At 37.3% G+C, this 25,520-nt stretch overlaps 1 protein-coding gene across 1 annotated transcript in view; it reads right to left on the bottom strand.

Annotated features, from left to right (window-relative positions):
- LOC140166649 (sodium-coupled monocarboxylate transporter 1-like) overlaps nt 1-25,520 on the bottom strand; it is a 35,018-nt gene that overhangs the window by 5,699 nt on the left and 3,799 nt on the right. Inside the window, exons 4-16 of the mRNA XM_072190148.1 lie at nt 25,043-25,197; nt 24,373-24,513; nt 23,605-23,734; nt 23,073-23,161; nt 22,842-22,954; nt 21,168-21,238; nt 4,817-4,882; nt 4,533-4,652; nt 3,811-3,965; nt 2,661-2,801; nt 1,791-1,920; nt 1,042-1,130; nt 352-464 (exon numbers count right to left, since the gene is read on the bottom strand). Of these exons, the coding sequence (XP_072046249.1) occupies nt 352-464; nt 1,042-1,130; nt 1,791-1,920; nt 2,661-2,801; nt 3,811-3,965; nt 4,533-4,652; nt 4,817-4,882; nt 21,168-21,238; nt 22,842-22,954; nt 23,073-23,161; nt 23,605-23,734; nt 24,373-24,513; nt 25,043-25,197 (1,513 nt within the window). The remainder of the gene's footprint in view (nt 1-351; nt 465-1,041; nt 1,131-1,790; nt 1,921-2,660; nt 2,802-3,810; nt 3,966-4,532; nt 4,653-4,816; nt 4,883-21,167; nt 21,239-22,841; nt 22,955-23,072; nt 23,162-23,604; nt 23,735-24,372; nt 24,514-25,042; nt 25,198-25,520) is intronic.

The raw sequence follows: 25,520 nt of genomic DNA, 5'->3' as shown, positions 1-25,520 counted from the left end.
GTTGAAAGTGAAATTTGACGAAATACTGTTGATGCGTTCAATGCATCAACATCTCGGCGCAAGTGCATTATTTTGTCCAATTTCTCGATCAACAAGTAATACGCACTTTGTTTTTCATACACGAGAAAACAATCATGCTGCTATATAGCAACCATTTTGCTATTTTTATAACAAGATTGTAAAAAGCAAATGAATTAATCCTACCCGCCGCAAACGCGTTCGGAAGCACTGCGCGTAATAGAAGGAGTACGATTAGAAAAGTACAGGTTATAAAGTAAAATATATTTTTCTAACGAATTTGGTGATTGGCTACGTGGTTCTATGAGTGTATGGATTCTAAATGATACCTACCTACACCCTTGCTGATATATGCCATGCGTTCTTCTGTCCAATTCTTCCAGAACATCTTGACAAAGTCTTCTGTCGTGACTGCTGCCAATGCATTTAATCCTGAAGATACTGAACTGTTTCAATTAATTCAAAATATATAGATATAATCTCTTAGTAAATACTAGATATAATGCTGCTTTTGGATATGTGTATCGTCCTTTATAAGTTTAAATAGTAATTATACAGGTTTTTTGTGTAAGTAGGTGTTGTTTGTTTGTTTGTTTGTTTGTTTAACCAGGTTGGTCCGTGAGGGACACATGCTAATCCATGGGAAATTCATGGACCATTCCAAGCTCATACAATAAATGCACAAGCCTGGATAGCCAGTACAGGCTAATAAAGATGCATGCTGGCCCAGAAAAAAACAAAGCAAGAAATGGAAGAAAATAGCAAGGAAAAGGAGAAAGAGGAGAAGGCCACTCCCAAACACAATTGTACAATTTTACTCTTAGCCCTTACTTCGTGAGAAAGGAAATTGGAATTCCAATCTCAAGCCCCGATGCAAAGGCTTGGATGCGTGAGACACATCACACACCCGTTCGCGCACACCCCTATAGGTCGAGCCTATAAAGCTATTGAGATATCCGTTTTTATCAAAACATTACATGTAGTCATATCTCGACTTTAAACAGGTCTAAACATAGTACATACCTGAGAGCACCACTAAATACTGCCGACGTGAAGAGCCCAGGAAGACCGGGATAATCACCGAATAAATCCAAAGTGAAATACGCAATCAACTGAAAAAGTACAGATATATAGGTCTTTATTTTCTTTCTTTCATAAACAGTTATCAATGGTCAACGTGACTGCGCGGGTCATTTATAAACTGTATTTCGAGAAGAAAAATATACCAAGAACGAAAAACTATGGTTCTGTAGTTTAGAAGGATTACCTACCATAGCAATAGGTTAAAACAATTTCTGAATATATCGCACTGCACTAGTATGTTCACGCGGAACCTCTACATAGATGTCAAAGAACAGGAAAAAGTTCTTGGTTGTTCTCATGTATATAGAACCATTAGAGGTTCTTGAAATAGGGGCTACGAACGGCGCGTTATATAGTATGTTATAATAGTTGAATATGCACAATGACTATGGAATTTGTCTTGTGGTGTCACCATCGGGATGATCAGCCTGTCTTGGAGAGTTTCAGCCCTCTTATCACTCGAGAGGGGAGGGGTATAACAGTAAAAAGACTTGGTATCTTTGAAAGAGCGGTATTGTATTCAATCTATGATTGCAGACATACACGGGTGATGAGTGCAACCTGCTTGTAGTGCAGGGCGATATATTCAAAAAGTGTTTTAGCTATTGTTGTGGTAGTTAATCCTGTTACATCATCACTTCTACGACGAATAGTGATTATAGCAATAACCTAACAATGGGTAATCTTACTTGATCACTCTGTGAGACTCTTCCTAACGCCAAGGGATCACAGTCTTTGTAGTACGCATACATGGTCAACCCAGCCACACATGCTAATGATACAACACAAGTCATTCCAAGCATAGCCAGAGCCAGTGCGCTGTATAGTGAGAAAACTAACTTATTTAAATGAAAATAAACATTGATATCGGGCTACAATCGACTCGATTTTAAAACAATTGATTTCAAGGAGCCTTGGAGGGCTACGGAGCATGATCAAGCAGCGTTTGCAGTCAAATACATGTATTAAAACAAATAAAGAGATCTCAAGGCTTAATATAAACCGGGAATATAAAGGTTGTCTTTTCCGACCCATGCATGTGCATAAGTTTTCCTGGGCGGGGAAAAATGTTTAGCTAAAGGGCCAATAATTAACATCCCATTAGGCTCAATTATTCTACTGCTCTGTTCACATGTACCTTATCTGGACAACAATTGCAGTTTATCGCACTCACTGTCTGTAGTATAGACGAATCCAATTTCACGCATTCCTACACCTCAATGGCAGCCATTGCTGGGTCCCCCTTAGGTCTATTCCACCTAAAATGTGAAATGATGTGGCCTTGGCGGGGATATTAAACTGCATTCCATCACCCGTGTTACACGAAGACAAAAGAATGATGAAAGTTTTACAACACAATACAATTCAACATCGGTTTTTTAAGCGGATTTAATCCACCCAATTGGGCAGTAACAACACCAGTTTGGTGCAGGCGGGACCCAGTAATGGCCGACTGAATTCTGATCATCACTTGGCTCGTTGGATTCATCTATATCAAGCTTCATACTTGGTCAAGTTACTGGTCATAGAAACCTGTTATAATTCTGGTCTAGACTTACGTTGTAGCTCTTTTTACCGTTCCACAAGAGAGATACCTTTGTACCTGGGCTTGGTTGACGCCATATGTATAACCCCATGCGTATGTTCCACCTACTACAATGGTCCAAAAGGTGTGTCGTATCGTTGGGTCGGGATCAAAACTTTATAAAAAAAGACAATAGAAAATTAGGAACATCAAGTAAAAAAAATTTAATTGTCCTAATCAGAGAAGGAGCACTCGTAAGATCTGCGGAGTGGACGTTAAGCTGTGGGTTCCATGTACAGAAAGCGTCACCTGTAATCGCAGTAAGTTTCGAAAATATTATGATGTTCACCCCATACCGTGGAAACTTGGCATCTTGCCCATGGGGATCGACGCTAAGTCAGGTACCGCGTGAGCAAACTCAAAAATAGCGCAAATAGCGCGAGCGTACACAAAAGAAACTTTGCGCGATGTCGCCAGGTCTGAACGCTGTACCGGCGTCAGCTGAATTCGAGTACGCGTAGAGGGCACAGGCATGGAAAATTCCAATCTGTTTACTTATTAATCTGAGGTTCACCCCTTGTTGTCCAAACGCACTGGTTGAATTGTTTGTTCATGTGTTGATTTCTAGGTGGGTATCAATCTACTAAATATGATGGCGAAGCAGTTAAATAAATAATAAACGGATTTTCTTTGAGGGGCTAAAGCTATGCCTAATAATATTTGTGAGTGTACTGTTTAATGGACGTCCTTAAGAATCTACCAGAGAAATTGTTATAACCTGTGAAAGAATATCATCATCACCGAGGGCACTGTGGCTCAGTGGTTACGGCCTTGGACTCATAATCTGAGAGCTTGCTCGACGTGCGTGGGTTCGATTCCCCGTCCCGCCACCGTGTTGCGCCCTTGGGCAAGGCGCTTTGCCTCGCTTGCCTCACCCCACCCAGGTGCAATGGAAAGCTGTTAGGGGTAGTCACAGTCGTTGTACTGATGGACCCTGCGCCACTTGTAGGCTGCAAACGTGGTTCCGACATATTCTAATGACGGCGGAATAAATGTAAAGCGCTTTGAGGCTGTTTACGACATAAAGCGCTATATAAATATCGGCATTTATCATCCTTCAGTTGAATACATTTATTTACTGAAATTCGGCAGATTTTAATACAGACCACTGTTAAGAAGCTTACTCCCAGAATTCAAGCCTCTGTCCTTCGTCACACTTCTGCCACACGACATCTATGCCACCAAGACGTCTACAGCCTTCAATGATAACAGCAAAAAATCCTGCCAGCATAACGACTACTTGAAATACGTCAGTCCATAACACAGCTTTCATACCACCCTGTATAAAATCAAAATTCGACATATTCTCAGAAAAAGTTCTTGGTTGTTCTCATGTATATAGAACCATTAGAGGTTCTTGAAATGGGGGCTACGAACGGCGCGTTATATAGTATGTTATAATAGTTGAATATGCACAATGACTATGGAATTTGTCTTGTGGTGTCACCATCGGGATGATCAGCTTGTCTGGAGAGTTTCAGCCCTCTTATCACTCGAGAGGGGAGGGGTATAACAGTAAAAAACTTTTATTTCCCTCTGATGAGCTTCTAATGAAAATAAAACTCTGCTTCGATCTAGCATCTGCTGCTAAAACAATTTCAGTCCGGAAAAATATTTTTACCTGTTTGGTGTTTGGGGCGCCATTTTGTATCCTTGTCCCGGGCGCCACAAAATAGCTAAAAATGATGAGCGCGTATATAGAAGCTCGTGGATGAACTTGGAATGAACTATATTGTGACATGCGTTACATAATCAGTCGTTCCTTTGTAACCAATGAACTGAGTAATGGGTAACGTGAGTCCGTTGAAAATGAACTTGGCAATAAAAATAAAAAAGAAGTACTTACGATCGTTGTATAAAAGGTACATACAAGTCCAGTTGCTAACACAGAACCCCATAGATTGATTCCTGTGACTTGATTTAAGGCTAGAGCTGGTGCGTAGATCACAATACCCATGTAAAGAAACTGATTATAGAGAAAGAAGTTAAAAAATTACCTCACTGACTTATATTTGGTCTAAATCGTGGTAAATTACTGATCATTAGAGTATCATGTTTGCTCCGGAGAGGAAGTTCATTATTTTTTTTATAATTAAAGTTAATAAATAACTTAAAAATTGCTTCACTTACCATTTGGACCATGAAGGTTACCAATGCACACAAACGTGCCACTTTGTTGAAGCGCATTTCCAGGTACTGCGTAAAAATACAGAAAGTATACCAAAATATAAGAGTACTCAAGTTATTTGTCTATGACTATTAAAATGTTCTTTAATATGGATACATGTAATTACCGCAATAATTGAAGGTAAAGGAGACGATCTTGTATAAACAGTGATCGGAGTGCCCATCTCTTTTTCATTGGCGATTGGGCCAGACTCCTCCATGTAATGTTGCTATAGGGAGGTCGCTACACCTCCTCCACAGCAGCGAGTCTGTTACCTTCCCAGAATTTAAGAATGCCAGTACCCATTTATACAACTGGGTGGAGAGGAGTAATCGAGATAAAGTGCCTTACTTAAGGGCACAGCACGATGGCGTCACCGGGGCTCGAACCCGCAACCTTCCGATTATAAGTCGGAGCCCGTTCCGCTCGGCAAACACCAGTTAAATTATTAATATAAAATCGTCGCTATGAAGTAAGGAGCAGATATGAATCCGAACAATTATTATGTAGTCCAGTAAATCTAGGAAAATCTAGGTAAAAACAATGGGTACACCTGGTCAATTGCAATAGACTGATAATCCCCCGAAAAACATATAATATTAAAAAGGGAAAAACAGAAAAACACGAATTTCGAATTTGCATGCAACAAGAGTGTCCAATTTATAATCAAATTTCTGAATATATATCATGCCAACGTATTCTTTGCATAAGGATTCAGAAGACCCAATACACACATATGGAAAACACTGTGACAATACGTAGTGTATTGTCACGGTGAAGACCGTGCTTGGAAGAGTATGCTGTATGCTAGCATACGTATGGTCACGGTGTATTCCGTTGTCAAAATACCACGTACTTTAGTACAGTAATAGCGCCCTCTGTTGGTCATAATTCACTTTAAAACGTATTTTCAACGTAGTGAAGAAATATTTTAGGTAATATAACTCTAATTCTTTAGATTTGGAAGGAAGGAAAAAGTCATGGTCAGATATAAACACGGGTCTTTGTAAGTTATGCAATTTAAACCAGGAGGAATCAGTTGATCACTTTCTATTCAATTGTACAAGTTTGGACTACATAAGGAATGACCACTTCAAAAGACTTGAAAGAAATCTATGTTCTAAAGGCTGGGAAGTAATTTGGCATATGTTCTCGGTTGGGGATGCAAATATTAGACACCATCTCCTCTTAGATAACATCTTCGAAGATAGCTATGATCTAGGGTCTATACTTGATAAATGTAGTAAAATGTTTCTCACTGATGCGTGGAAAGAAAGGAGTAATATATTGAAAGACTTATGATCTCATAATTATAACCCATATTAATGTATTGTTTTATGAAGCTCATACAAACATGTATTATATAGTATAAGTATATCTGTATGACACTGTACGTGTCTTTTTTTTGTTGTAACAATTGATTAAGTTATTTCTTTCTTTCGTTTTTCTTCTTTCTTTCTTTCTTTCTTTCTTTCTTTCATCCGTTCTCTTTCTTTAGCCCTCTTCCTCACTTTAGATTATTTATATGTACCCTTTGCTTGAGTATATTTTTACTTTGTTATATAATTGTTGATAATTATTAAGCTTTGTTTGTATATTTAATGTCTTGGATGCACCATCAGATAGATGAGTGCCGCTGATGTAAAAGTGAATTCCAAATAAAAACTTGAAACTTGAAACACTATAGAATATAAAAACTAGTATTTTTAGAAGTTACATTTCAAGGTCGTTACATTAAGGTTACTCACGGTTTTAACATTAAGGTTATTTAAAAAAAATAATTAGAGACAGCCCGTCACCCTTAAGGTTACTCATTGTTGTTTGTTGATGCTGGGGCCCAGTATCAACCAAAAACATCAAGGCCGCAGGGCCGGCAGGCCCAGGCCGGAGACTCCATACGACGACTAAACACTCCAAGTGGGACCCCAATATAAGGGCCCCGCAGGGCAAGAAAGCAAGAGTAACCTTAAGGATGACGAACTGATAACGAAAATTCTGTTATATTTACGGACAGGCCTACTTTTACATTATTTTTTACTCTTTACCCCATAATTTCCCTCATTCTTCAGGCCCTGCCCTCTATCGGGGCTAATTTATAGTTTAAGCTTGTTTGCTATTGTTTTTGGAGCAACATTGTTTCTTTATAATATTTAAGCAATATTGTCTTTTTCTTAGGTTTAAGACAAAACGGTCAAATGTAAACGTTTGGTTTAATCAGTCAATAGATACGGACTGATTTAGACTCCAAAGAGTAATCAGTGGGTGAAATGTGGTTATTAAAAGGATGGTTGAACCCAGGACCTCTGTATTGCTAGATAAGTAATGTCGAGGTTGGAAGGTTGCAGGGACATGGGGTTGAAAGTAAACTCAACCCAGAAAGTATCGAAACGATTATAGATGGTCAGATATATCGGAACTGAAATAAATAGCAAAAACTTATTTCATGTATCGTCACACACACACACCCCCCACCCACCCCCACACACAAAATCAACACAAAGGACACAGTACAACGCATTTGGCTTGAATATGAGCTAAGTGCAACTTTCAAATTCCGACTTGAAGCCACTCAAGCGCCCATAACTCGACCAAATGATATCGTAGAGCAACAAGAGGTATCAAAATGGGCACGAGAAAGCTGCACTTTATATACAAAAGCATTTTGCTATGTATTTCAGTTCCCGATATATCTGATCATCTATAATCGTTTCGATACTTTCTGGGTTGAGTTTATTTGTATTGACTGTGTATGCGGAAAGGGTAGTTTACTTATACATGTATATTGGATCTTGGTTCCTTCATTGTTTTTGACTATGTATATATATTAGCTTGTATGCTTTCTATTAACGTTTTTAGTACTTCATACAGTATGATGTTGACCTTTTGCAAGGCTTAACAAGGTAAAGGGACTTTGGAAGCGTTGTATTTACGTTTATACAATAGTATACAAAATATTAACTGTCTATGAGTGTGATTGATGGTCGAAATATAATCACGAGGTGAAAGATGGATTGTTCCATTCAACGAGCCGGAACGGCGAGTGGAATGGAACAATACATCTTTCACCATTACACGAATTTAAGCCAGTTAATATTTGTTTTATATCACTCAAACATAAATTCTGATGCTCAAAAATACTATTTAACATAGGGAATACATTTTTTCATCAACATAACACCATGTTTTGCCGTGACATACTTCACATTTTGGTGTCCAACCCATAACTAAATCGGCGAGTCTAAGTGTCAGCGCACGGCTTGGTGCAGGCGCACTGCGTCGCAGCACTATGATAGTAAAAATAACTATACCTCATAAATATTCATTAGGTAATCCAGACATCTTATTGGTTAATAACGCCAGCGTCCGAGTACGGTATTTTGACTACTTCCCCGCCCTGAGCAATTACGCGCACGCGGGGAGGAGTAAAAACTTCCGCACCCTACTACCACACGGTGTCTCGACCCCGCGCGCCACCGTTCATTCAGACGTAGCATTATGCTACACGACGGCGATTCTGCAGATTCGTTTATCGTGAAAATGGCGTCTGCTGCAGTTATTTTGCCGAGATTACCAATGGATAATAACACACGAATTTGACGTTTTATGAAACAAAATGTTATTTATGGAATGTTAAAAAGAAAATTCGAATAATATAGGTCAAAATGTAGATTGATTGAACAGAAATCCTGCAATAAAATCTGGTAAGCAAAATATTAAGCTTATTTGCCATGCCGGCCGGCTGTGACGTTGACTGGACTGGTGTGTGTTTTGACTTTTGTTTACGATTTAACCGTGATAGTGAAAATATTTATGAGGTATAGTAAAACAAATACAACATGTTTTATTTCGGAAAGTAGTCAAAACTACTGGTCCCTCGGTGTTGGATGATTTGACTACTTCCCTCCGCTGACGCGTCGGGAAGTAGTCAAATCATCCAACACCTCGGGACCAGTAGTTTTGACTACTTCCCCTCAAAACATGTTGTATTTGTATACTATCACACGGAGAGGGTGATGGTAAAAATGGCAAATGGTAATCAACCAATGAACTGTCTAGAATATATATATGAGTGATATAATAATGTATATCTAGGGATCTCTGTTGGGATTGCTGCATTACTTGATTGACATGTATATTGTAAAAATAAATAGCCTCCTTATCATAAATGTATGTACCATTTATCAATTTGACTCCGGATTGAAACGTCCCGGTATGTTATCATCACACAATAGGTAACTACAAAATGCCAAGTTGAAGCTAGTTGATATACATTATGATTTTTATATGTTTTGGTACGTCTGATTTTTGAGATACTGTCTGAGTTTTCTTGCATAGTGTGTTTATCCGTAGGGTCTCTGGTCTTGTGAATTCCACTTGACCGTTCGATCCGCATTATGATGTAAACATTATTTTCATAAACTGATAATTTGATTTAATTAGTTTTTATTTATCTAGGATTACAATTTTGTATCGAGTGTTTCTTCCATAACTTAAAAATCGTTTACCTAAACACGCTATCTGTTGACTCTATTATTATTATTTTGATAAGAGCGTTCAGTAAATACTACAAGAAAAGTAGATTTGACCCTGAAAGCCAAAGTCCTGTTCAGTTACCCAGTGTAACTAATAGTCTATGTTTTTGTTAGGCAATCATAACTAACGAGTATAAGAAGAGTTATTGAGGGCTACCAGTTCCTAAATACCACACCCACACGACTTTGTAACAGACTTAAAGCAATATTATAACATTTGCTGAGGAGAAAGCCCTCAAAAAAATTTTAAATTCTGTTTTTACACGATTGTAATGTACTTGAGTCAATAAAGATACTCTGCAAAAATCAAGACTTTAGGTGCTGTAGTTTTGTCAAAATCCGAGATTTTGAATAAAACGATGGAACCGGCGTTTTATTATTACGATGGAAATATTAGTCGAACACTTATGCACAGTACGTACACGGCGTGCGGGATACACAAACACACACACCCCGAGGATCGTAGCGTATTACAACCGCAGCAGTAACATGCATGGGCGCCAGTAGTAAATTCCAATTTTCTATGCTTCACCTCACTTGTTCGGCTCAAAATTAAAAGGGACATATCTGACAGTAAAAGCTAACATTTTATGGAAAATAAATACTAATCTATTTTTACAGAAATGTTATAATATGGCTTTAACAGTTGCCAAGTCATTTCAAGGGACATTCAAAGATCCGCAAAATTCGCCGTAGAAGTAGTGATGTAACAAGATTAATTACCATAGCAATAGATGAATACAATTTTTGAATGTTTGTCATGTCTGTGTATTGTGTGCAATCATAGATTAAATACAATATTATCGCTCTTTTCTAGTGCGGGGCAATACATTCAACATCACAACTTCTACAGCGAATAGCTGAGAATGCGTATAGAAAAACTTGCCAATTTCAATGTGTGTGAAACCTATTTGGACAAAGCTTTAGTGGTTTTTAAATGTTTCTACACTCAGTTGTTTTTATTTTACCTGAAAATGTATTTTTCTTCATCACGATTTATACCAAAATCATTGTCACACTTTTGACCAAATACAGTTAAAAATGACTTTGTGGTTATAACTCAAGAACGGTGCATCCTAAATACACATTTTATCCATCCTTATGACTAGAGGAATACATTAGTAGAATTTTAACGCAATCGGAGCAAGTTTGAAGTTTAACCTCTGGTAGAGTTGTTACCTGGTTTACACAAAGTTACCTCACTTTTTTGCCATGTCTCGTAGTCTAACTTAGAGGGCCTATCCATACACACTGGATCTCCCAGGCGGTGGTGGATGCGATATTTTTGACGTCGCCATTGGATTAACACGTAATCATGAAATCTTCACAAACAAATTTAAATTTGTTATGTGGTGTCAAAAGCAAAATTATCTTACTCTAAAACCGTCGGGGTACGACAATGTACCCCACTGTAAGTATATTATTTTTCAATTTCCCATGTATTTTGAATGGGGCTAGCTATCAGCCTTGTATTTTCGCCAGCCTCGAACATCACGTGTCGCGTGTCCTATGCCGCATGGGATCTCACTTACCGGCTCCCTTAGGGAATGGACAAGCTGGACTGTAGACTTCCTGCAACTTGGGATTTTACTGCCAATGAGCAAAACGTATCAGTAACTTTTGGTTAATAAGTATCAGAAATATTAGAATTGTCATAACCTGGTGTAATATGCGAAAAAAATATGTAAAAAAGGTGTTTCGGCCTTCGGTCTTGCTTGCTCTGTCCTAACAATATCAACATTTTAAGCCGATTTTGGTGACCTATCAGTAGCCGTAATACTGTATTTTGACTATTAATACCCATCACAATTGTATATAAAGATAGATGTAACGCTGAAAGCCAAACTGGTACCAGGGTAACTCTAAAAGCAGAGTCCAGCCACTCTGCGACTCTGTGTCTATAATGACTCTATATTTGGAGTCGTCATCTGACTCCATTGAAGAGTCATAATTTGTTTACTCCACTGAAGAGTCACCGTTGATGACTCTACACAGGAGTCATTTGACTTCCATTATGAAGTCATTTTAGACATAAAGGCACGCATTGGGTGGACTCTGCTTCTAAAGTAACCCAGATGCCATTTATAGAGTCACCCTGGCTCCATTCGACAGTCCGACTCCAGGTAGGAAAGCTTACTTTTATTAGCTTTACCTCACCGTCAGGTTAAAATTCTCCTGCGGAATCCAGACCAAGTTAGCCTACAGCATGAAAATAACACTGTCCAAACACCAACATATGATACACCGTGCGAATGACCAGTATGCTTAACCGCAGCATAATTCAAAATTGGTGTTACCTCAGCAATGCACATGTACCGCGTCGATGACTCTGAATGTGGAGTCAATTGACTCCACGGGTAGAATCAATTGACTCTGTAGTGAAAGTCAGGTCCGACTCCTTTTGAGAGTCAGTGTCAAATAACCACCACACCGCACACGACTCCGCAGGTAGAGTCAATTGACTCTTGTGACAGTCAGGCGACTCCTTTTGAGAGTCAGTGTTAGTGTACTCCACTATGAGAGTCACTTGACTCCATTGGCTACCAGGGAAGTCCTTTTACAGAAGAATCATATTACTTTAAAGCCTTCTTAATTAAATACGCCAAGCTTGTATAATGCACACAAAAGTATCTTTACACTTAAAATAAAAGTGGTTTCTCAAAGACGCTAAAACTAATTTAAATCAATAGATGGACAATCTTAACTTTATCTCCCAAGTTATGCCCATTTCAATGACAAGATGTTAGATTTTCAAAACTGGACAAATTTGGATATTTACTCCTTCAGAGCGATTCCCATTTGTAATGGGCTCATTTTAATCTGCCACGCTTTAAAATGCATGACAGATTAACACCTACTGCGCTCTGCTCAAAATATATGAGTTTTGAGGAAAACTCTAACTAAATTTTGTCATTTTTTGAAATGATCTCTGCTTTTTATTCAAAGTTGAGGAAATAAAGTGCATTTGGTAATTATGAATTTGCCGTTTAAAGTTAATTTTTGTGCGCAATATATGTAACCACTGGCTTGGTAAAATATGATGGCTATAAAGTCTTATTCAGATTCCCTTTTACAAATTAAGCGTACTGATAGCCGTCCAGCGCGTATTATTTTGCACAAGGTCCAATGCACTCGCTTGACGTCGCGCGCGTATACGCGATGGTTATGCTGTCAAAGGAAATCTGAATATTACTTTAGTATTTTGCACTTACTTGATTTGCGCTTGTCGTTTCAAAACGGAAGAAGATTGGCATTGTAAAACGTGCTACAAAGAGTCCAGCAAATATAAAAGAAATGGCAAATAACCAATACATTCCTCCATAGACGTACATCTCAGCCGGTGTTCCCAGAACAGTAATTGCGGAAATAAAAGTAAAGTGGCGACTAGAGACATTGATACAGGGATCGGATTCATGTTCCTGTCTGCCAGTAAGAATTCTTTAGTAGTCTTTTGTTTTCCTCCTGCACATGCATGGTAAATTCCTATGAAGACGGAGACACTTAACATGCAAGCAAAGACAATGTAGTCTATGGTGCCGAAAGTTCCTACAGTATCATCCGCCATGATGGTTCTTGTATTTCAAGTAATTTGGCAGCCAAAGTAATGGTCAAAACCAGCTAACAGAAATCTGTAACTCTGGTTCTCAACCACCAAATGGTAGTGCTAGAAGGCTGTGCAAAAATTGATTCTCTCAGTGTTTTGATTGAATTTTCCTCGCGGCGTAATTGCTACCACCGCCACAATCGTAATGACTGAATACAGAAAGGACAAACCAATGCAATGAACTCAGGTAGCCAGGTTAGGCGTTTTATGTGTCCAAAGTTTCAGTTATTTTCACCTTACTTTATTTGTATATCTTATCAATAACAGATATGATAAGAGTCGACATAGACTTAGTGGAAATCAGTTATTTCAGTCAATTCTACTGTGGTGAAATAAATGAGCCTTAATTGGTTGCGGGATTGGTTGTAACCTGGGTGGAGTTGGGCGGAATGAGCACATCATACTGGGCTGTGTCATTTTATAATGAATCATAATGAAGGCACACAACATCCCATATTAAATTCTATTATAATGATCACAAAACTACTAAGTGCTACACAGAAGTATAGACTGCTGTTGTATCAATTTTTCTAACAATTATGGCCTTTACAAATATTTGGTTACAGAATGGACACTATTTCAGATTTTAAGTAACAAGAATAGGACTGCCTGACAAGTAAAATAGCGCAAATAACCAAGGGTTGACCGGGGTCAGGGAGCTTGTTGATTCACCATTTACCCCCAGAAAGAAAGATACAAATCGGCGATTCCTTTCCATTCTTGAAAAAATCAATCGGAATCAGAATGTTCAATAGAGTCGTTTTTACCATTAAATTAGGGCCATCGAAGCGAGTCGGAAAAGTTTTCATTATGAGTGAACTAGGTTCAAATACCTCTTTAGTAATTCAGATTGATCAATTAAATTGGGATCCCAATTGACATGATTGACTCCAAAGGTGATACAAGCAAAATAATTGGCTCATGTTCTACTTTTAGTCACTTATTAGGAAAAATACGATAGCTATTGTTAGCCGGCACTTCAGGCAATCTCAGAATTCCTTGGTCAAAGTTATACAGGTGTCAAATTTAGTTATTTTATTAATGACCTACTTTTGTATAGTTTAAACAACAAAATGGTCACAACCAATAGGACTGAATGGTTATTGACCTGTGTCACTGTGTTACCTAGTATTCAACAACTCTTCCTATACCTTTGTACAGGAGCCAACCGTTGTTAAACCGTGATGAACCCACACTTTTACTGTAGCGTATACGCGAACGCGAGCGAGACTACGCGTTACGCGAGAGCGCGTAAAATTCGTCATGCCTGGAACCTTTGTGCGTATGCCAGCTTACAAGTTGAATTCAGTATTTTTCAGGTAGCGGCTAAACATTGTCGTTTTATTCTGTAGTTTTATTGCTGATATCAAAAAAGAAATCATCGAAGTTTTTGTAAGGCTGAGTGGCAATGATGAACTGACATTCCTCGTAAAATAATCGTGAATTATACGATATTTAACTCGCGTCCGGTGCGTCTGCGTGGTTTACTTCGCGAAGTAAACCACGCAGACGACGCGGCCGCATCGTTGTTAAACGGTGATGAACAACGGTGAAACATGATTGAATCCCTAAATGAACCATCTTAGGTATCACAAACTATTCCTTTATGTTATAGCAGGTCCAACATTTTTGTTTTATAATACTAGATTTTTATTTCATTTGATGCATCACAGAACGTAGCTGAAAATTCCTTTCTTCTTCTGGAGTCATGTTTCAAGGAAATCTGTCAATGGATGAAAAAGTTTTATCTCAAGCGTAATGAAGACAAGACAAGAGTTTATTCTAATTGGCAACTCAATAAGATCACGGACTTACTTAATTGGTGACTGCTATTTTTCCTGTGAAACGCTCTTGGACGCTCAAATGACTACTTCGCACATAATTATTTTCACTTATCAAATCTACTTCATTATATTATCATATCAGAACCTTGGGTACAATTCGCAAATTCCTTACTGAACAGGACACTAAATGATTAGTGCATGTATTTATCACTTCTCATTTGGACTTTTACTTCTTAGACATCCAAAAGAACACATTCATTGGTCTGCAGTTGATTCAAAACACGCACCAAACCTTCCAGTCACATAACCCTAATCTTATCTGATTTACATTAGCTGGCAGTTTATTTGAGACTCCAATATAAGCTTCTTCTTCTCACATATTGCTATGTTTATGGAATTGCACAATCATACATCGACCTGCTTCATCCATACAATCCACCACGCTCAGCTAATATTGTTGAACAAAAAACATCCCGGTCAGGGACAGATCATTTGCTGAGGCAGCTACTCGTCTGCGGAACTCTCTACCTCATTATTTATATCTGTGCTTGTTCTTCTCTTAAATCATTGAAATCATCTCTTAAAATTCACCTGATGAAAAATACAGCTATATATGGCAATACGCCTTGCATATACCAAAATGATTCGTGTGTGCATTCAAAAGCCATCACATGGGGCCCAATTTTCACGGATGATAATTCTCTCGCCTATGACAAAAAGGCATAACTGCCATATTGATCTTTTTGTGATAATGCAAAACCTGCTGATTGTTCCTAGACTTGCGGTAAAATTTGTAACTGAAACAATTACGCATGTATAAACATAAAAGTCCGACACAAGCTTTTTCTCATTAAGATATTTTATTGCTCAGAAAACTTTTTAGACAACCAACAAGTTTATTCGTCTTGTCTTTTATACGTCACAATTATTAGTACCCTTAAGGGATGGGGTATGAACGTTTGGACAGTATTTATTGTGGGACATTAGAGCACATCAGACATATCGAATTGCATTCTGAATACGAAGAATGTCCTTCTGATATCAAATAATTTTGATTTTTGAAATTCGCAATGTAATACATATTTTATGGCAAATGATTAAAATTGATATTTTGATATTTAACAGTACTCAAGTAAACTCTATTAATCTGATGATTTATACTTAAAGTGTATGTAGGTGGGATGAAAAGCCGACGATCAATTGAAAATTTTGACCTTTTGTATTGAAGATATGGATTTTTTTCCCAAAACACCAAAAAAGTTAGGTCTTTTTAGTTACTTCGAGGACTGTTATATATCAAAAATGTGAAAAATATCAAATTTTAATAATTTGTCATAAAATTTGTACTATATCGTGAATTTCAAAAAATGAAAATTATTTGATATTAGAAAGACATTCTTCGTATTCAGAATGCAATATGTAATGCGATATGTCTGATGTGCTCTCATGTCCCACAAACAATACTGTCGAAACGCTCAAAACGCTCATTCCAGATCCCTTAAAATCGAATATAGTTTGAACCTAAGCGTTCCACATTTATCATCTACTTGAAACTGCAAAAAACTACTTCAAACACGTGACGATACACAGCATAAATAAGGTTATGTAATTTCCGATCTATAGGAAGTATTTAGAGTGAGCACAAAGGACTAGGGTTTTGAACCACGAGGGTTTGCGAACCCTGTGCACAACTCTGCCTAATTGTCCAGTCCCTTCAGACCATTAGGTTACTTCATTCACCGTCTAGTAACTATCACTATCACTGTAAGATTGATTTTCTCTGTAACCAGAATTTTCCCTGGAATTTCCCTCGCTGTAAGATGAATGTTCTATGTTGTAGTTGTCTTCAGGTTTCTGAAACCATAGATCATCGGTCCCTGTTTCTGAATAGCTTTTGAATTTCCCTTGAAATCCGTGTTCCGTCATCGTAAGCATTTGTATATCAGCCTGATGTATAAACAAAATAATAATAGTAGTAGTAATAATAATAATAATAATAATAATAATAATAATAATAATAATAATAATAATAATAATAATAATAATAATAATAATAATAATGATAAAACTTTGACATGCGTCACCTTTTCGGCCTCCAAATCCTCATATCTTGGAACTCCGCATCGGAAAATTACTTTGCAAGACTCAGGAAAGCAGCAGTACATTGCATCAGCCACGGAGATAAACAACTTGGGATCCACATCTCTGGGTTTTGTTGGACCTAAAGTTTTTTTAAATAGGTAGTAAAATAAAACAAGCAATCATAGCTTTGATGTAAATATTTGGTAGGTATATTATAATATGTATGTTTTGTTCCAATAGTGTTTTGCGTGAGTCCATTATAGTTTTCAAAAATATCACGTTGACTATTTTTGTAAACACTAGTCACAATTACACAGACACAGCACGATTACCTGGCTGATGGTGACTGTACCCACCAAGTTTGATGCCCATATGACAGTTTTTACTAATTTGACCTCAGATGACCCCTGGTGACCCCAAAATGACCTTCCAGAAATTTGGCTCTAAATGTTGACTGTACTCACCAAGTTTCATGCCCATACGACAGTTTTTACTAATTTGACCTCAGATGACCCGTGAGTGACCTCGGATGACCCCAAAATGACCTTCCAAAATTTTGGCTTTAAATGTTGTCTGTACGTACCAAGTTGCATGCCCATACGACAGTTTTTACCAATTTGACCTCAGATGACCTGGGGTGACCTCTGATGACCCCAAAATGACCTTCCAAAATTTTGGCTCTTTATGTTGTCTGTACCTACCAAGTTTCATGCCCATACGACAGTTTTTAGTAATTTGACCTCAGATGACCCCTGGGAGGGGACCCCGGGGTCAGATGACTTAACGAACATAAACTTCTTCTTGCCAGGACAGAACTACACCCACCCACCGAGTTTGGGCCCTGTACGACCTACGACGGCCTCACACGACAGTTTTAGTCATTTGACCTCAGATGACCCCTGGGAGGGGACCCCGGGGTCAGATGACTTAACGAACATAAACTTCTTCTTGCCAGGACATAACTACACCCACTCACCAAGTTTGAGCCCCGTACGACTTACGACGGCCTCACATTAGCAGTCACAGACAGACAAACAGACAAATAGACAAATAGACAAACAGACAAACAGAGAATAACGTATTATTATATAGATTACCAATTATGTACACAGGACATTATGTTGGATATCTGCCCCGTATGTTAGAGATAAGTTGAAGAACAATTTCAATATATTTTTTCTGCTTACCTGTTAAAAAGCTAACAAATAATCCGATTAAGATACAAGTACACCATCCAATGACGGGATAATACATATACGACACTGTATAAAGTTTGGTTATCGCCGGCCTGGATGAAATTAGAATGTGGTAAATTGGTCAATTCAGAAATTGGCTGACCATAGATGAAAAAGTATTATGTTCCTAGTTATTTGTAGCTGGACGAATGTTGATGAATGCCTGACCAGGTATCCGCAATTCCCAAAAGAACTCCCTGAATGTGGCATTTCTTGCCTTGAATGTTTTGGGCGTTATTAATCACTGTATGTGCACGGTGATTGAGAGTTCTGGTCACCCGAAGCTTGTGAATGAAGTCAAACTGGAAATAGTGGCCGGTATGTGTTGGGTGTAGTAGACAGTCTAGAAATTACAATTAATGCTCGCTCTCGCAGGTTTTCTCCGGGATCTCCGGTTTCCTCCTGCTTTCAAAAAATCGGTGATTAGTTGTTTGGCTATCAAAAACTTCCTTCACCCAATGGAATTTGGGGAGCTGCATAGATAATTGGTGGATGTTACAATCTAAGTGCGGATAGGTTTGCGCCAAGTTCGGCTGCAACCAGCCTAGTTGATGCGATCTGATTGTGATGATCCACCATGGCAGCGAAATTACAGCGCTTTGACCCCTCTAAGATCCGGAAAAGGCGCTATATAAAACACCGAAATTTATTTATTTATTTATTTATTTATTTATTTATTCAATACATTGCTGGTTTGTCAGATATTCTCAGTGAAGCATTTCTTCCAGACTTTTTCTAGGTTTCAAACCCATTAATAGCCTGGGGACTTATTTACGTCAAAGACAAATCCCCTATGGACAAACAGCCTAATGTTGTATACAGAATCTCATGTGTGCTGCCCTCTGCTGTGGCGAATGTTGGCGAGACAAAAAAGCCAATGTCAAGTACGACAATAACTATCTCTTACACAACATTTCCGACTATCATCTGGCGCCAGCAACGACAGCAACCTCTGGACAAAAACTAGGTTGCCAGTCTGATGATAACAAATTAACCTGATATAAAATGATAAAAAAAACCCTTCTTACCAAGGTTCTGGGGTTGTGATTATTTGAGTTCCTTGCACTAAGGTAGTCATTGCAGCTGTTGTCATATTAAAATCACACCCATCTGTAGTCAGTGGTGGCTTATAATGAGTAGGTCGCCAAATATTTGCTCCTACACCTATCCAACAAGTGAATGCCAATCCAGAAATGATTCCACTCACAGCGCCCTGCAATACAGAGACAAATGATTGGCATGATTTTAATTAAAGGCCAATTAAGTGATTTGTTCATCTTTAGGATCGTAAAAATCATCCAAATTTAGATTTTGGCACCTTTGTTAGTGTCATATTAGATGTGTTAACATAGCATGCTGGTGTTTTTAAACTGAAAGCCGTATATTGAAGCTAAATTGAGACATTTTACATGAATCTGTAATTTCTCTACTTAAGGGTAGATGCGGTATTGTTGGTCGAAGCAGCCAAAAATATCGATTTCATTGTCTAAATCAATATATTATTAGAAAATAACACTTTATGTTTTGCAAAAGTTTATTATACAAATCATATACTTTGTAAACTTGCTTGATTTATTGTTGTTAATGAGTTATGTACGTTTTACAAAAGTGTTGTTGTTTCAGCCTCTGTATAACATAACTAAAGAACCACAGGATTTACAAAAGTTTATTTGTGATATTTGAATTCTTCTACATACTCGCTATGAAATGAATAATGCAATTTTTGCCAAAGCTCACTACCATTCGCAAGATGCTGTGACCTACCAAATCGCAACAGTTTAAGTTGAGAAATTAGCTACATGTATTTGAATATGCCTTCTTGAATATGTGCCATATTTATCATTTCAAAAATACCTAATGACAACTTTAATGACTTCACGTTCTGTACACAATTTTATTTTTTGTAGACTTCCGCTGAGATCGCTGAAAAAGCCTTTAAATGCTACCGTCATGAGCGTAGCTTGCAAAAGTACTTTGAGCTACACCATACAGTAAAATTACTACTCCCCATTCCAGAAAAATACAGAACTAATTTTTTTGGATTGAAAAAATATTATCCTGTTCTGCCAAATGAAACATAGCTAAATCCTAATCCTTTAGTTAGTACTAACTGGCAATAAAAGTTATCGATATTGACGTCCGCTACGGTCGCATTGGTGTTCCACATCGCCTGTTACATGCTGGCTTTATCAAGAGACTTGGCTTTATCCTACTTTATAATGATGTACTAAAGCAATCAGGGCGGATCCAGTTTTGGAAAGAGGGGCACTCACTTTCCTCGCCCACATTTACGCAAAATAGATCTCTATTGGCCATTCTAGGGGAGTCCGAGGGTATAGTAATAACAAAAAGGTTATTTAAAAAATGTCATTCGTGAGTGTGGAATTCTGCATTTATATATAAGGTGTATTCTGCATAGAATATGTACAATGACTATGACTATGAGTCTACGATCAATTATTATACCGAAGCTGTTGTCTTACTTTGGAATTGGCCCATGGGAAGAACATTCCTAAGCTGAATATGCCAAGGAGTGGCCCACCTATTATGCCGAACAGACTTATAGAAATCTGAAACATTAATAGACGAAAAAATTGAAATAATACACACGTTCTACAGAGAATATCTTGCTTCATACTACAATAAAGCGAAATTATGAAAGAATAAAATAAATTACTTAATGTAATAGAATAAAAAAAAACCCCAAACAAACAAACCAATAACAAACAGAAAATACAGTGGCAAAATTGACCTTAATTTATTCCTCCAAAGGTGTAAAAGTTTATTTCTTTCGAATTGGTCCATCAGATCATTCAACACAGTGGAATTTCATCCTTTTGTAAAAGCGGTGAGCAAATAATAGATTTTATTTACTGGTACTCAATCCTTACGACTGATCAACGTATGACGTCATTACAATGAAAACTAATTTTCAGATATTTTATATACATTATTGCTTTCAGAAAATTGGAATGAGTCAGGCAGATATAGCTATAGGTACAAAGTTATTGTTATTCATGACCTTTCTTTAAATTGAATATATAAATCTCTATATATACAAGTAAAATATCAGTTACCGTCAGTACAGATCCACTCATAAGAGATACTATGTAGGAGAGGAATATAGCAAAGAGCCCGTACAATAAAGCTGAAAATAATTAAAGTGAGAAATGGCAATGACTAATTTTCTTCTAAGCCATATTGTAACATTTGCCGAGGAGAACGCCCTCAATATTGGTCAAAATTCTGTTTTTTACACCAATGTACTGTACTTAAGGTATCTGGAATGAGCGTTTTGAGCGTTTCGACAGTATTTTTTTTGTGGGACATGAGAGCACATCAGACATATCGAATTGCATTCTGAATACGAAGAATGTCTTTCTGATATCAAATAATTTTCATTTTTGAAATTCACGATATAATACAAATTTTATGACAAATTATTAAAATTTGATATTTTTCACATTTTGATATCCTCGAAGTAAATTTTATAAATCTAATGATATATTCTTAAAGTGTATGTAGCTGGGAGGAAAAGCCGACGAACAATTGAAAATGTTGACCTTTCATATGGAAGATATGGATATTTTCCCCCAAAAGACCTAATTTTTTTTGTGTTTTGGGAAAAAAAATCCATATCTTCAATACGAAAGGTCAAAATTTTCAATTGATCGTCGGCTTTTCATCCCACCTACATACACTTTAAGTATAAATCATCAGATTTATAAAATTTACTTCGAGTACTGTTAAATATCATAAATATCAATTTTTAATGATTTGCCAGAAAATGTGTATTACATTGCGAATTCCAAAAATTATTTGATATCAGAAGGCCATTCTTCGTATTCAGAATGCAATTCGATATGTCTGATGTGCTCTCATGTCCCACAATAAATACTGTCCAAACGTTCATACCCCAGCCCTTAAGCAAACTAACATACCCTGTAAAAATCAAGATTTTAGTTGATGCAGTTTTTCCAGAATCCAAGATTACGATGTTCATAACCCCGTACGTACATGGCGTGCGCGATGGTCATACACACATCAGGGGACCGTACTTTTTTGCTTTTACCTTAGTTGTCCGGCTCAAAATTAAAGGAGTTCATACGTGATAGTAATAGCTAAAATTTTATTGAAAAGAAGTATTTATCTTTTATATTGAAATGTTACAATATAGCATTTATAAGCGACGTTTAAGACTAAATGACAAGGCGCTCAGGCTCAGTGCGCTACTAAATAAACGGTTCACAATTTCTAACTACCCCTTAAACTTTTTGAAATAAATTAAAACGTATTTATTTACGAAATTAAAAAATACAAATGCCATTTGTAACCTATTATGCTCTACACATCTGGTCCAATTTACTTGGGCATATATCATTGTCTTTGGTAATAGTGGCTAATTGCGTAAGAAACAATGCAGTTTTGAAAGTTGCACTATGGTCCATTCAGCTCTCACAAAGCATACAGAATGTAATCAACTGTAGGTCAGGTCAACTGTATTTTTGAGAGTTGAATGGAGTTGAAAGGCTACCAATAACTTTGTTCTTTTTAAATTTCGTAAAAAAATTTTCAACTCATTTTGGGAGCTTGGAAGTTTTTAAGCCTTTACAACTATAATGCATTGCTCAAACTGATTTGTGTTCTACATCTAGAGCTTCATTGGCATAATGTATATAATATATACAAGCAAAAACCATTATGATTAAATTGATTTTCATCAGATTTCTCGTAACCTTTGATTAACTTACCGACACCTTTACTGATCCAAACCATACGAGTATCGGGCAAATTCTTCCAAAATGACTTCACAAAATCCTCTGTTGTGACAGCTGCCAACGAATTTAATCCCGACGAAACCGTACTGTTTGGTAAGTACACATGGTACAGGAACAATTTATTAACAACGTCTTTCCTTCAGAAATATAAGTGTTTGGAACATTATTGTTTGCTTCCGATTATCTTTGCTTTTCATTACATACCTGAGAGCACCACTAAATACTGCCGAGGTGAAGAGTCCAGGAAGACCGGGAAAATCACGGAATAAATCCAAAGTAAAATACGGCATCAGCTGAAAGTGTAATTACAATACTGTATGTATTTAGGGTTTAGGTTTAGGGTCTGGGTTACGGTTAGTATGAATGAGGTTAAGTTAGGGAGACACAAAACACCAACCCCGCGCTTGTCCCACTCCACCTAGGTATAAAATGGGAAGCTGTTAGTGGGTAGTCATACCAGCGCCGTTATTGCTGGATGCCACTCGGCGTGATATAGTGACAGCGGAATAAATCCGTTTCATTACGGATTTTTCTTCACCACATTTACCCCCAATGACAATGGATCTCAATCTTTGTTATATGCATACATTGTCAGCAGCAAAGCAGGCTAGAGTTATACAAAAAAAAACCCATATAACACAAATTGTGCAACCACACCCATTCACCCCCACACACCCGCATCCCACACATCTCCACACACAGGCACAAATACCATGCGAGCATGTGACTTATTTACCTGATCACTTTTGGACACTATCCCCAAGGACAGTGGATCGCAATCTTTGTAATACGCATACATTGTCAACCCAGATAAACAAGCTAGTGATACAACGACGACCATACCACATATTCCTAAAAGCAACGCCCTGTAAATATAAACACAGTCAAGAAACATTACAGGCTTCAACTCACATAATCATGATAATAGTCTCATTAACTATGACCAAAATTCAGATTCCGTCATTAACATGATTAAGGCAATTTCATTATGAATGTTGTAGATACCTCTTAAAAGTACAGAAATATTGGAGTAGAATCCAAATATTATTGTCATGGTAATTACAAAGATAAATGAAATCACATTGAAACGCATGCATAACCTCCATTCTTTGAAACTTATAGGGCGTATCTCAAAAAATGTTAAGTTTTCACTAATTTCCTTCGACTATAGAAGGAATTGGATATCGTAACAAAATCACACCGACATCATGCTACACACCACCATTGAAAAAATTTCATTCCATTTTCGAGGACGCTCTTTTTCTAATCGAATTTTAAATTTTATACTAAGTAGAAGTGTTCAACGCGTTTAGAAATTTAAAGTTAGTAAACAAACATGATAAGCTGAATAGTACTTCTGAATAATACATGTATTAAGCTACGTGTTTAGAACTGACTGTTTAAAAAAAATTGTATCAACTTTTATCAAATTGATATTGGTCTGATTGGCCCGAAATACAAGCACTCATATTAATTTGAAGTGAGTAGCTTTGTATAGCCTTACCATCGAGCCCTCTTTTGTGTTCCACAAGCTAGATATCTTTGTACCTGGGCTTGGTTGACGGCGAAAGTGCAACTCCGTGAAAATGTTCCTCCTATTACAATAGTCCAGACAGTGTGTCGTATGGTTGGGTCTGGATCAATACTAAAAACAAGAAACGAACTTATTGCGACGATTAGTTGAGATCACAGGGCTAATGAAGAAAATGGTCTATCTATACTGACAATTGGACCACATCATGAAGAAATGGCAGTTGGACCAAATGGGAATTTGACCAAACGGCTATTAGACGAAATGATGATTGGACGACATGGTTATAGACTAAGTGGGTTTGAACAAAATGACAATTGAAAGAAGTGGTATTGAACTAAGGAACTATTAATACCCAATTGGTTGTTTGCTTATTGCATGATTTATTAAGCAATGTACTGGAGGCACGATAGCAAGATGCGGACTATTCGCCTGTGTTTTTTTTATTGACGTTTAAAAGCATCTCTGTATTCTGTCTATATATCTCTGCTCAAGTCTTTCCTTCGCTATTTCCTCTCGGTCTGTTGGTCTTTCTTTCTATCTATCACAATTGCTCTCTCCATTTAACCTCACTGTTTGTCTGTATGTCTCCCTCAATCTCCATCTGTCTCCCTCTCTCTCTCGCGCCAGCGCGTAAACTTACTTCAAGAATTCAATTCGACCACCTTCTTCACACAATTTCCACATAACATCCATACCACCAAGACGTCTACAGCCTTCAATTATTACGGCTAAAAAACCTGATAACATTATAAACGTTTGGAACGTGTCTGTCCACAGTACAGCTTTCATGCCTCCCTGTAAAGTGGTAAAAAATCTCAGCAAAAATTAAATCTTTTACAACTTTGATTGATCAAATTAATCAAATTCGTATTGCTCATTAAATACTGATATATACATACATCGCAGATCGCAAGAGTCCAATGGAAAAATTAAAAAAACAAGAACATAAACAATATCAACCTATATGCCTATACAATGGACAATTCATAGGTGGTAGTACTTGAAAACAATGCTTATTCTTTTTTCTTTTCGTATCTCCTATTGGATTGATAAGCCATTTTACTAAAGTTTGTTCTGCTTATATAAGGTGGAAATTATGCGACTTTTGTTACTGTGCG

This window comes from Amphiura filiformis, chromosome 12 (assembly GCF_039555335.1).
Source record: "Amphiura filiformis chromosome 12, Afil_fr2py, whole genome shotgun sequence".
In the NCBI taxonomy this organism is placed as follows: domain Eukaryota; kingdom Metazoa; phylum Echinodermata; class Ophiuroidea; order Amphilepidida; family Amphiuridae; genus Amphiura; species Amphiura filiformis.
Note: the sequence above shows the minus strand (reverse complement) of the source record. Positions and strands in the feature narration are given on the sequence as shown.